The 13,142-nt window shown below is 43.1% G+C and overlaps 1 protein-coding gene across 1 annotated transcript in view; it reads left to right on the forward strand.

The window, feature by feature from the left end:
* The window catches only part of MINDY2 (MINDY lysine 48 deubiquitinase 2), an 87,242-nt gene that overhangs the window by 20,850 nt on the left and 53,250 nt on the right, over positions 1-13,142 (forward strand). Inside the window, exons 2-3 of the mRNA XM_068275522.1 lie at positions 6,353-6,410; positions 10,541-10,605. Coding sequence (XP_068131623.1) covers positions 6,353-6,410; positions 10,541-10,605 — 123 coding nt within the window. The remainder of the gene's footprint in view (positions 1-6,352; positions 6,411-10,540; positions 10,606-13,142) is intronic.

A 13,142-nucleotide genomic window follows, 5' to 3' on the forward strand; every position in this document is an offset into this window, starting at 1 on the left:
TATGTTTACTTAAATGTATCAAGTGTGGAATGTGACACATTCTCTGACTGTTGATAAATTGGTAGAAAAAGGGGTTTGGGAGAGTGGCAGTCCCTAGTTTATGAGCATTTGCAGAGTGAATGAAAGCAATCTATTCTCACCATACCATCTGTGGTTTCCCTCTGTCTTCTGCTGGGACGTGTGCTCTACGGATCTGAATGAAGGAAGTGTGCTCTCAATATTCCAAGTGAAGAAAAAGAAAATGATTCTGGGCACCTTCCGTCCTGTGCTTTATTGCAGATGATAGCAGACAGTTAGCAGGGTACCATTCCAAAAGATACCTTCGTCTAGTGGTCCTCAATGGTGATGGTGCGGTGGAGGTGAGGGAACCAAGGCACTAGGTGGGACATGCGATGGCCGTTTCGCGTCTGTTAAGACGCTTGGTCACACTGAGCCTCTGTGGCGCTGTTATACGCAGTACAAGTGGTAGGCATTACCATTGGCCCCCTTGATATACTACAGACCAATAATAAATATGGCATGTATAAATCTATACGTCCAAATATGCTGTGCGGGACGCAATATATAGAATCACCGTATCCATGGTGACCATACGTAGTCAGGCTGTTTACCCAGCCTCCCTATGCGCGCCCATACGGTTAGCATTATGGGTCTTGTAGTTACTGTGTTACAGTGACCACTTCCGGCTCCTTCCGTCTACCCTCTCCAATCACTAGCGACGAAAGCAGCAACCGGAAGAGGTGGAGCTTATCCCCGCTATAGGCCGGATGTGTGCGATTCGCCCATTTCAGTAGTACGCAGCGTGACCAAGCGTCTTAACAGACGCGAAACAGCCATCGCATGTCCCACCTAGTGCCTTGGTTCCCCCACCTCCACTGCACCATCACCATGGAGGACCACTAGACTAAGGTATCTTTTGGAATGGTACCCTGCTAACTGTCTGCTATCATCTGCATTAAGGCACAGGACGGAAGGTGCCCGGAGTCATTTTCTTTTTCTGCACTTGGAACATTCTCTGACTGCAGACGCTCCTGGACACAGACAGAATCTCAAAGCATGTCTGCCTTCAATACATAATGAATAAGTCAGCTCTCAAAGCAAAAAACTGTTCTTTTGGGAACTTGTAATTTCTAAACGAATAATAACTTATGCACAAATGCAAATATGATAACCGTATGGCAAATAAAAAGTAGGAAAACATGTTTTTATTGAATATTATGTCAGGATTTCATACCGCTTTAATGTACTCACTACCTGTCCCTCAATTTTTCTGGGGAGGGATTAGAATTGTCCTAATTTGTATGTTTTTGACAGCCCCTCCCATCAGACTTCCCCCTTCCTCCCCCCCTCCAAGGCTGCGGCGACTGTTGCAGGCTCACTCGTCGTGCTGGTGCGACTTCTGTTCTCCTCCTGTGTTCCGTGTCTTTCACCACTTCTTCGTTGCTGTCCGGAGCCTGTACCACTGACACTGCCATATGTACTGATGCCACTATGTGGTATGTGGTACGTGTGCCCTCCTTTGGCAATCAAAAACATGTTGGACACAGGAGGAGGACAGACCTGGAAGGTAATTGTAACTTTATTTTACAAGCAGATCTATAGAATGTGAAATTTATGACAGAATATTCTCCTTAACGTTCATTTGCTTTCAAAAAAATACTGCAGGAATTTTGGGAAAGCTTATTTTTGACTGCCATAGCAGTCAATGGAAAGTCCTAGTGGATGCTAAAAACACTTGTCACTCCCAGGCAACCTCATAAAAAGCGGCAGCACCTGCTAAAAACTCCAGTCAGTGCCAAGCTTGTGGTGTTTTTGTTTTGTTTTGTTTTGTTTTTTTGTGTGCTGTGAACTGTTTTACCTTTACTAGATACAAGTTATAAATGATGGAGACAGATGGCTTGAGAGGGCTTAAAGAGACACTGAAGCGAGACTAAATCTCGCTTCAGGTCTTATATATAGCAGGGGCACGTGTGAAGGAAGACTGAGAGGGGCGGGGGAGAGGCGGAGATACGCGTCTGACAGACGCGCATGGGGCAGGCCTGCGGCGGTTAGCCCTGCCCCAACCAGGAAGCGCTCCCCCGCTGCACGGAGGGGGTTTGGGGGGACAGGGACCCCCGTTAAGCCGCGCTATAGCGGCGTTTTAGCAGGGGCACACGTGCCCCTGCTATATATGAGGTCTGAAGCGAGATCTCGCTTCAGACTCTCTTTAAGAGATCTTTTCGGAATTGTACAAAAACAGGTAGTCCTACATGTGCATACAAAAGCTTTATTGGTACAAAAAGGTTAAACTGTCGGACAGCTCAGTAAACTCATTTAAAATCACTAAAACCATGCGTAATAAAGGAACAGGAAGGGGCGCTCCTCCAAAGTATTCTTCCACTGGTCACCAAATGGTTAATGCACAACACGATCGCCCAGCGTCAGCCTATGCTGATCGTGTCTGCCACCGATCTGGTCCGACCCTGTGTGGACCCGCCACCGACGCACACCACAGAGGCCTCACACACACCTGCAGCTGCAAACACTGATCTCACTATAGATGTTTTCTACCCCTTAACAAGCTGGCTACTTCCCATCAAGTGTATTTCTCTGTGGCCTATCCCTCAATATATTGTCTCCTGCTGCATTCTTCAAATACAGAGTCCCCCGTATCAAATGCAATGGATAGAGCTCAACAGTTCATGTAGGTGATCCTGATTTACGGAGCCATCTAAATGAAGTATATTGTTTCCATCTGTGATAGATAATAGATTGTCGGTGTCAGAATCTTGATCACATCATTCATAAACAGCTCAAGGCTGTCAAACATTTACTCACGACTTCCACCGCTTATGGCTGCAACCGTGTCTGGATGGGTACCTCCCGTCTCGGCTATTGTAAGATATCTCTGTGCCTTCAGCAGTGCTCTAGCTACTGTTGAGCGAGCCTCTGCTTTCCGCTTCCAGTTTAATGGCGTTCAGTTTCCTCACCGCCGGTCCGCGGGATTCCCCAGCATGTGTTGCGTCATGATGCGTACGTACGGCTTTGGGTCACGTGAGCGCTCACTCCTGTTCCTCCCCTCCTACTTGCTGACGCGTTTCGCCCCTCCCACCGGGGCTTTCTCAAAGCAAAGGAGGTCTACGCCATTCCCTGTTGACGGTCTTTTTATTTAGTCTAGGGGCAGGGCATCTCAGGCACGGCTCCACCTCTTCATGCATTACACCTCTTTTTCTGTCTTTACTGACTTCTTGTACGGACACGGACTTCCTAGATTTTTCATGTGGTATTCTTTTCAAAAAATTGACACATAAATGATCCCTCACCCTGGTGTCATTATCCTGACTACAATTGCAGTTCCTTGCCTTGTAATTGGTGAGTGACATTTATTGCTTCTTGAATTAATTACAGGAAGTATTCCAAATTTAGATCTGTATAGAGTCCATTTGGAATCCTGGTACCCAATCTATAAATCCAAGTAGTTTTAATTTTATAAAGTTCATTCTCTATATCTCCACCTCTATTCGAGATTTTTTGTTTAATGATCCCCTTGAATTGTAGGCCATTTGGTCTGCCTCCATGGAAATCCTTGAAGTGTTGTCCCAAAGGGCTGTCCTTATCACCATCTTTAATGTTGGTCAGGTGTTCACCTATGCGTTCTCTTAATATTCTTTTTGTTTTTCCTATATAGAGTAGCCTGCACGGGCACTCTATACTATAAACGACTCTCTTTGTTGCACAAGTTATAAAATCACGAATGTCATACTGTTTAGTGTTACTTGCATTTCTGAATGTTTTTGTCCTCTCGACATATTTACAAACACTACAATTACCACAGCTATACATTCCATAATTTCTTGGGTATTTTTGTAGCCACATTCCTCTTTTTCTACTTGTGAACTCTGACCTTACCAGTTCATTTTTGAGGTTAGGGGCCCTTCTCATGGAAAAAGATAAACCTTTGAGATTGATTACCACTTTTGGTTCACATTGGTTCAGTTTTCAGGAAATACTACAAAAACACTGGCATGTGATGATGCTAGATGAAAGAGTGAAAGCAGTAGTAGGAGAAAGACCACATTTGACAGCAAGAAGGGCCCCTAACCTCAAAAATGAACTGGTAAGGTCAGAGTTCACAAGCCAGTCAGCTTTGTACATCTAGAGACTGAAATCCTTGCTCTTTCTTCTTTGCAAAACAATTCCAGCTCAGTCAGATTAGATGGACAGCGTTTGTGAACAGCAGTTTTCAGATCTTGCCACGGATTTTCGATTGGATTTAGATCTGGACTTTTACTGGGCCATTCTAACACATGGATATGTTTTTGTTTTAAACCATTCCATTGTTGCCCTGGCTTTATGTTTAGGGTCGTTGTCCTGCTGGAAGGTGAACCTCTGCCTCAGTCTCAAGTCTTTTGCAGACTCCAAGAGGTTTTCTTCCAAGATTTCCTTGTATTTGGCTCCATCCATCTTCCCATCAACTCTGACCAGCTTCCCTGTCCCTGTTGAAGAGAAGCACCCCCAGAGCATGATGCTGCCACCACCATATTTGACAGTGGGGATGGTGTGTTCAGAGTGATGTGTAGTCGTAGTTTTCCGCCACACATAGCGTTTTGCATTTTGTCCAAAAAGTTTAGTTTCGGTCTCATCTGACCAGAGCACCTTCTTCCAAATGTTTGCTGTGTCCCCCACATGGCTTATGGCAAACTGCAAACGGGACTTATTATGCTTTTCTGTTAACAATGGCTTTCTTCTTGCCACTCTTCCATAAAGGCCAATTTTGTGCAGTGTACGACTAATAGTTGTCCTATGGACAGATTCCCCCACCCGAGCTGTAGATCTCTGCAGCTCGTCCAGAGTCACCATGGGCCTCTTGACTGCATTTCTGATTAGCGCTCTCCTTGTTCGGCCTGTGAGTTTAGGTGGACGACCTTGTCTTGGTAGGTTTACAGTTGTGCCATACTCCTTCCATTTCTGAATGATCATTTGAACAGTGCTCCGTGGGATGTTCAAGGCTTTGGAAATCTTTTTGTAGCCTAAGCCTGCTTTAAATTTCTCAATAACTTTATCCCTGACCTGTCTGGTGTGTTCTTTGAACTTCATGGTGGTGTTGCTCCCAATATTCTCTTAGCTACCACATAAATGAATGCCTGTCACCTGAACTAATTATGCTCTCTATTTTAAAGAGAAACCGTGACCAAGAATTCAACTTCATCCCAATCAATAGCGGATACCCCATTTAACATGAGAAATCTATTCCTTTTCACAAACAGACCATCAGGGGGCGCTGTATGGCTGATATTGTGGTGAAGCCACTCCCACAGTAGACTGAGGACCATTTTCCTGGCAGTTTCCTGTCTGTGAACCTTGTTACATTGTGGGAAATAGCAGTTTACAGCTGTTTCCAACTGCCAAAAAAGCAAGCAGCAGGTACTTCCAGTGACATCACCTGCCAGCAGTAAAAATGTCAACTTTTTGATCAATAAACCAAGCAAAGTCCTCATGACACCGCACCACACATAAGTCCAAGTATAAACAATAAGCTTTATTTGAAAATTAGGTTACACAAGATAAATAAAAAAATTTAAAACCAAAGGTCCAAGTAACACACATGTATCAATAATATAGTATATAAATCCTCATAAGCCCAACTCCTTCCTCACAATAAATAAATATTGCAACAGGGAGATCTAAAGTCATATAAAGTGCCAAGTGCTAATAAACTGGTACAATTGCCAATTAAACTGGTACAATTGCCCGGTAGAAGCCGCCGAGAGCGGCGAATCGCGATTTATATTCTGTATTATTGATTCCTGTGTGTAAGTTTTGCGATTATAAGTGTGAACGGGCCCGGGTGGGTGGGGGGGGGCGCATCTATACACATTTTAGACATTTAACCAAAACAGAAATGATCATTTCGACCAAGGAATAACTGTGGAAAAGCTAAAATGTGTATGTAGCTTAGATATTTTTTTTCTGTTGTCACACGAGTGATGTTGTTCCCTAGAGATGAGCTATGAATTGACTGATTCTTAGACTGCGGCATTAATTTGATTACTTGATTAACGTAAGTGATACTTTATTCAGCATGTGATTACTGTCAAATACTGTATGTGCAAGTTGTAATTCAGACAGTTTATTGTGTAAGTTAGGTCTTGTTATGTATTAGGCCTGAACTACCGTACTTTTTAATTAAATCTCTGTTAAACTCGGAACAGAGAGACAGTAGGACAGATATGCATGCGTATTAAAAAAATGCATCTTTCATAAAAATGGTTACTGATAGCTGGAGGAATAAATATATATTGTTACTCATGACAAACTCTGGTGCTAAAACACAAATTAGATATAATTTAATATAATTTTTTTTTTCTGGCAGGTGAAATTACCTCCCATGATGGAAATTATCACTGCAGAGCAGCTGATGGAATATCTGGGTATGTTAAAGTAATTCTTCTGAGCATTGCACATTGTTTGCAAGGATTTTAAGTATGATTTACTACTTTAGTAGTACTTTAGTAGTTATTATTTTAATAGATCTTATTCTTGTTATGGTGCTTTGTCAGGAGTTAGTCCATCTGACTTACTGTAAACCTTTATAAACACGGCTTATAAAAAGATGAGATTGTTATCAGTGTGGATTGCTATAAGAAAGTGCCTGTGTTCCTTATCCCACCCTTTTGATATGCCAGCAATAAAAAAAGTGTACTGGTAAATATCTTAGTTTTAATCTTTGCTGTTAAGTTACATGACCACTGTCCACTGCCTGGATCCCTTCACCAAGACTGGCAAGCTCCAGAGAGCATGGGAGTTTGCTGGCCTAGCCAATAATGTACTGTGCATGCTCGAGTCTGGGCTCTCACATGCGCAATACGAATGCAACCACCATTTTAAGGAACCTGCATCACGGATCCTTAATGACCCCCAACGCTTGAGCAGCGCCAGTGGCATTGTTCTCGTAGTTGTATCTGCAACCCCTTCCATAACAGAAGTTATTATTAGCCTAAAGGATAGCAACGTGTTTGTACAGCATCGGGTCCCTGCCCAAGGGAGTTTCCTGATCCTTCGGCATGTGCTAATTATCAGATGTGTGTACTTGGCTTCATTTGAACTGAAACTATGGTTATTGGAGGCAGCATTATCATTGTCCTTTTTAAATGCATGCCTGCTACTTATTAGATTGTTCCTTTAAGATATACTATTCAAGTGCACAAATGTTTCACATGCACAAAATTAGAAGTTGACATTCTAGCATACTGAGGTATAGGAACTGTGCAGTCATTTCTGAAGATAAATATGACGTTTGTAAAGCATATAGTCTTTACTTGGATATGTGGCTTCCGTAGTTTGTCCAGAGCAGTCATTTTATTTCTATTTGGAGCTTGCTGATTACTGACATTAACACACAGCCTCTCATTTGGTCTTGTAGCATTGTGATATTGTTCTGGCTTGACCAGCTCCAATACCACAAAGCAGCCTAGCAGCGCTCTCTCTCACTGGCAGATGTTAGACACTGTGATCACCCTGTGAGTTTGTTTACAGTTTCAACACATGCTGCACGTTAGTCAATATAATTTCCTTTTACCATCAGAGCATAAAGAATTACTGGATCTATTATGACATTTTAATTGCAGTATAATGTGTGAAGCACATTACTGGAACTGTGTCTCCAATTGACTTTCATTAACTATTTTATTGCCTAGTGACTCAAAAAAAAGCATACTTTTTAATACATGTCACCACTGAAGGTGTAAACCTACTCACAATTACTGTAGCCTGCAAGGATTGGGACTTGATCCCTCAGACGTGAAACCGAACAAATAGGCACCAGGAAATGTGCTGCTGCTGTAGGCAGTGATGTGAATTACAGCTATAGCGGTGCTCAGTACGTAACTTGGGTGCCAGCCAAAGACTGAGCCCAAATTGCTTTAAAAACAGGTTCATCTCTGGTTCCCTTTAAGACACTGTTCTTCATAGGTCAGTACTTTAAAAATGAAGGTGCCGGGGGGACAGCCCAGTGGTAAAGGCTTGGTGGGGGCTTGTTCCACGATAAAGGTATTTGAAAAACTGTCATGGCCAAAGAAGTCAGAGAGCAGGGTTTCAGTAAAAAGTTCAGGCTGGTTACCTTACATTTTTCTTGGGAAGTTCCAGAATTCTATTGTTGGAGAACCTCGTCCTAATCACCTGTTTGTTTGTTTATGTGCAGTATTAGTCTTCAATATAGCGTTTTTCACTGTGCTCTCCACACTTGCACTTCCTACAGAAAGATAGAACTCGCATAGTTTAACACTGATTAGACTTTCTGCAACACGCTACTTCATGTGACAGTGTTAAACACCAGTGACCCAACTCGAGTGTACAGTACACACCACGTTCCTGCCATGCGGGGGGCTCACCAGATAGTTGCCACCTCAGACCCCAGGTGGATCTAGCATATTCACAATCCGGTGTTCCTTCAAGGTAATGAATCTTCTGCATGTCCTTAAGTTTTTTTATTCAAGCTCGAAAATACAAAATAAAGAGACCATAGCGTAGTACAGTGAAAAAGCAGATGTTCCCTAGCTGAGCATTAAGATGCACTTACGGGTCCTGAAGTGATAAGTGTATCTAAGCCCTGTACGTTGTCCACACAGGCATTTGATTTGGAAATTTAATACCGTATTTTTCGGACCATAAGACGCTCCGGACCATAAGACGCACCTAGTTTTAGACGACAAAAATCAGGGGAAAAAAGATATACTATATCTGGTACATCCATTGTGCAGGGGGTCTTATGGAGCTTCTCCCCCTAAGCTGTCTCTATCTAAACTACACTGCTGCTCCCATTGTCTACACTAATCCCTGCATACACTAACTGATGCATACATTAAACACTGCAAGTGCAGGCCTTTATCACCTCTCCAGCCAGCCCCCAGCGGTAGTCCTCCATCTGCTTCTCTGAGCTGGGGATCAGAGAAACTGCAGGCTGAGTCATGACCCACTTGTAGAGTGCCCAGTGGATGTTCGGAGGGGTATCCCATGAGGAGCATACCCATACGCCAGGAATATGCCCAGGAGGAGTATCTCCATGTGCCCAGAAGGATGCCCATATGTCAGGACTATGCCCATATGCTCATAAGGAGTATGTCCATGTGCCCTTAAGGATAGCCATATGCCAGGAGTAGGTCCATGTGCCCAGAAGGATGCCCATATGCCTGGAGAATGTCCATATACCCAGGGGGATTATGGTATGTCCATGTGCCCAGGAGAAGTTTGCCAATATACCCAGGAGAAGTATGGTATGTTCATCTGACTAGAAAGAGTCTTGTATGCCCAGTCCTATGCCAATGTGCCAGGAGGCGGATGCCCAACGGATGGTCCGATGTGCGCGAGTTTCCGGCTACCTGGAGAGAGGTAATGTCCCAGTGAGTAGGCAGGAGGCTTAGATCAGCATTCTGTCCCCAGCCGGTGCAGTGTAGGACGATCGGACACCGCACCGGCACGCTCTGATCGCTGTCATTTCCCGGTCCTCCTGGTCTGTGTGGCCGCGCCTCCAGCAACACCCCCCTCCTGGATTGGCTGCCGGTCTGAAGTGTTTTCTCATTGGCTGAGACGGGACTTCTTTATCCCGCCCGCGGAGATATCGCGGCCAATAGAAATGGAGTCCATTTCTATTGGCCGTAATACCTCCGCGGGCGGGATTAGAAGTCCCGTCTCAGCCAATGACACAGACCAGGAGGACCGGGAAATGACAGCGATCAGAGCGTGCCGGTGCGGTGTCCGATCGTCCTACACTGCACCGGCTGGGGACAGAATGCTGATCTAAGCCTCCTGCCTACTCACTGGGACATTGCCTCGCTCCAGGTAGCCGGAAACCCGCGCACATCGGACCATCCGCTGGGCATCCGCCTCCTGACATACGGGCATCCACATCGGCATATACCATACTTCTGGGCATACGGGCAAACTCCTCCTGGGCACATCAGCAGGGCACTCTTCGGGTCTAAAACCTGTAGTCACTCAACCTGCACCAGCCTGAGAACTCCCGCTGCATGAAGAGGTGACGCTTTCACTGTGCTCTGCACTTGGGGACACTGCGAGGGGGAGCATATTTTGCACATTCGGACCATAAGACGCACTGAGTTTTCCCCCCCACTTTTGGGGGAGAAAAAGTGCGTCTTATGGTCCGAAAAATACGGGTAATTAATTTTAATTAATATTTTAATTAATTATAATTTAATAATTGAGGATAACATTTATTAGGAGTTCTCAATTTTGTGTCCTCACGCTATGCACTTCGAGGAATGCAGTCCTCACGTTTCTGTGTTTTGTTTACTGTCCTAAAAGTGCCTTACCAATGTGTAAAATGTCATTACTAAACTGATAAATGAAGGTTGGTAATATCATTACTTGCTGCTGAAACTTTTAATTATGTCTTGAGTAGCTTGTTGCCTTTGTAACGGCTATCAGGAATTCACAGCTTCCTGTGACATTTTTGCTTACTTTTTAGATATTGGAATGCATTCAGTGTTTAATTCAGCTTTTATAATTAGTTAAACATTACAAATGATTGTCATTTCTTCTCTAGGAGACTATATTTTAGAAGCCAAGCCAAAAGAGATTTCTGAAGCTCAGCGCCTAAATTATGAACAGGTAATTATTTGTGTTGCGATAGGCACTGATATTGATGTAGAAATGTGTAAAGGAGTGTATACGCACCTGCTCTCTGAGTGCCATTTTTGTTGTCATGGCTGACATGAATAACTAACAGAGTTCTGCTTAACTTGGTCACACTAGATAAGAGTCTAGAGTTTGCGTTTAGAGTCAAACTACTACATACAGACTACACTCAAAACATTTGGGTTTTTTGGTTTGTTTTTTTTTTAAATGGGAAAATTGATGTTTTCTTATAGAGTGTGTAGTCACCTTTACTCTTTAGCCTGAGGCTGGGAAGGCTTTATTGGGGAGCCTGGGCTCTTGCTTCTGACACCTCTGGTGGTCATCTGAAAGAAGGGGAAACCCAGTCAGGACCTAGGAGAATCAAAACTTTTTCTGTTAAATTTGAACATTAAAATGTACAGTGTTCCCCAACCCTGTCCTCAAGGCCCACCAACAGTGCATGTTTTGTGGAAATCCGCAGAGGTTGTTAATCAGCTCTGCTGAGACACTAATTACCCCACCTGTGATTGTGTGTGGTTTTCTGCAAAACGTGCACTATTGGTGGGCCTGGAGGACAGGGTTGGGGAACTCTGTTATATAAGACCAAACAAAAATGTTAAGGATATGGATTTTTATTACCTCTGCCCTAGTAAATGTATAAGGTTTGCTCAGAGCTGCTTGATCAGTTTATCTTGAAGAAGAGACTATTTACTTGCCCCTGGGGAGAAGGGTATGGAACAAAATGGCCCATCCTTAGCCTAGCTTCTATGCAAATCGATCAGAAAAATGATCGGAAATCAGATTGGACCTGACGGAAATGATCTATTCGACCCATCTATCTTATGGTAAATTGCATAGTGTGTACCAGGCTTTAGGCCTCTTGCACACTGCAAGTGATTCCGATTCAGATTCCGCTTTTTAATCAGTTTTTACATCCGATTCAGATTCAGATTTGCAGTGTGCAGGGAGCAAACGGCAAATCGGAATCTGAATCGGATGTAAAAACTGATTAAAAAGCGGAATCGGAATCACTTGCAGTGTGTAAGAGGCCTTAGACATTCTTAGTACTATATAGCCTACAGCAGGCATGGGCAAACTTGGCCCTCCAGCTGTTACGGAACTACTAGTCCCACAATACATTGCAGGAGTCTGACAGCCACAGTCATGATTCATAAAGGCAAATGCATTGTGGGAATTGTAGTTCCGTAACAGCTGGAGGGCCAAGTTTGCCCATGTCTGGCCTACAGCATATTGGAAAAGACCCCTCCTCTTGTCTCCCCCCCCCCCCCCCCCCATTCTTTTCTTATTGTAAGCTTGCAAGGGCATGGCTCTCTCCTCCTTTTGTGTCTTGAAAATTATCATACATTTTTTTTATCATGTTACTTTTATCACTGTCATTACCAATTCTGTATTCTGTATCATTTTTGTATTTTGTCACTAAATTATGTATCTTTGGTGTGTACACTATTGTCTGTATTATGTACCCCATGTTAGTTTCTTACTTTGTACAGCGCTGCGGAATATGTTGGCACTTTATAAATTAATAATAATAAAAAAGGACTCCATTCATGGACAAGAAGTTTTGAATCAGGATGATACCATTTATTGGCTAACTTAAAAGAATAAGCGTATGCAAGCTCTCGCTGTATAGCCTTCGTCAGCATTCAATCCTGTTTGCTTACAAACTGTTGGAACAGACAGCTATATACATGCAACATCAAAGGGGATACAAGTAGATTTTTTTCAAGCATAAATACAAAGTCATTAAGATGCCTTAAGTGAAACAGAACATCTAAGTGGGATGACCTAAGACTCTGTTTACACAATACTCACAGAATTGGGAGTCAGACTGTCACAGAGGCATCGTAAATTCAGAGTCCTGGCATTAAATATCATCAGCCTCATACCAGTATGAAAAGTTTTTGTCCTTATTCAAGCCTTTGTCCAATTCCTTTGACAATTATAATGTAATTTGCAAACTCCCTCAAAGTACTTCTAATAATTAAGGCCCAATTGACTGACACTGGCAAAGCATAGGGTCATCAATACAATACTACCTTTTCATACTAATAAAACCTACATGCTTGATGTACTAGACTTTTAGACCGGTAACTGGGAAAAAAAAGCAAACGTAACCCAATACAAGCTAATTCTACCAAAACACAGAAACATCTTGGAGAGTGGAAATGACATCACTTCTTGAGGCCCCTCTTATACTTGCCATGTTGCGGTATTCTCCCCCGCCGCAGCTCGTCGCAGTAGCCATTAATGTCTAAGAAGCATGCCACAGTACCCGTGGTGCAACTACATACAACGGATGTTTTTTTTTTGTTTTTTTTTATAGCCCATTATGTTGCGAACTTCCATCAAATGCTGGACAATCGCACCGCTATAGTGTAAAAGGACCCTAAGACAAATTGTTAGTGTGAAATATGTTCTTTCTTCTTGCTATCATGAATGTGTAATTGATACAGTTGCACAGAATTCAATAATCTTGTAAAAAAAAATGTAATTAATTTAGTTCTGTTCCT

The sequence above is a fragment of the Hyperolius riggenbachi genome, chromosome 3 (genome assembly GCF_040937935.1).
Source record: "Hyperolius riggenbachi isolate aHypRig1 chromosome 3, aHypRig1.pri, whole genome shotgun sequence".
Classification (NCBI taxonomy): domain Eukaryota; kingdom Metazoa; phylum Chordata; class Amphibia; order Anura; family Hyperoliidae; genus Hyperolius; species Hyperolius riggenbachi.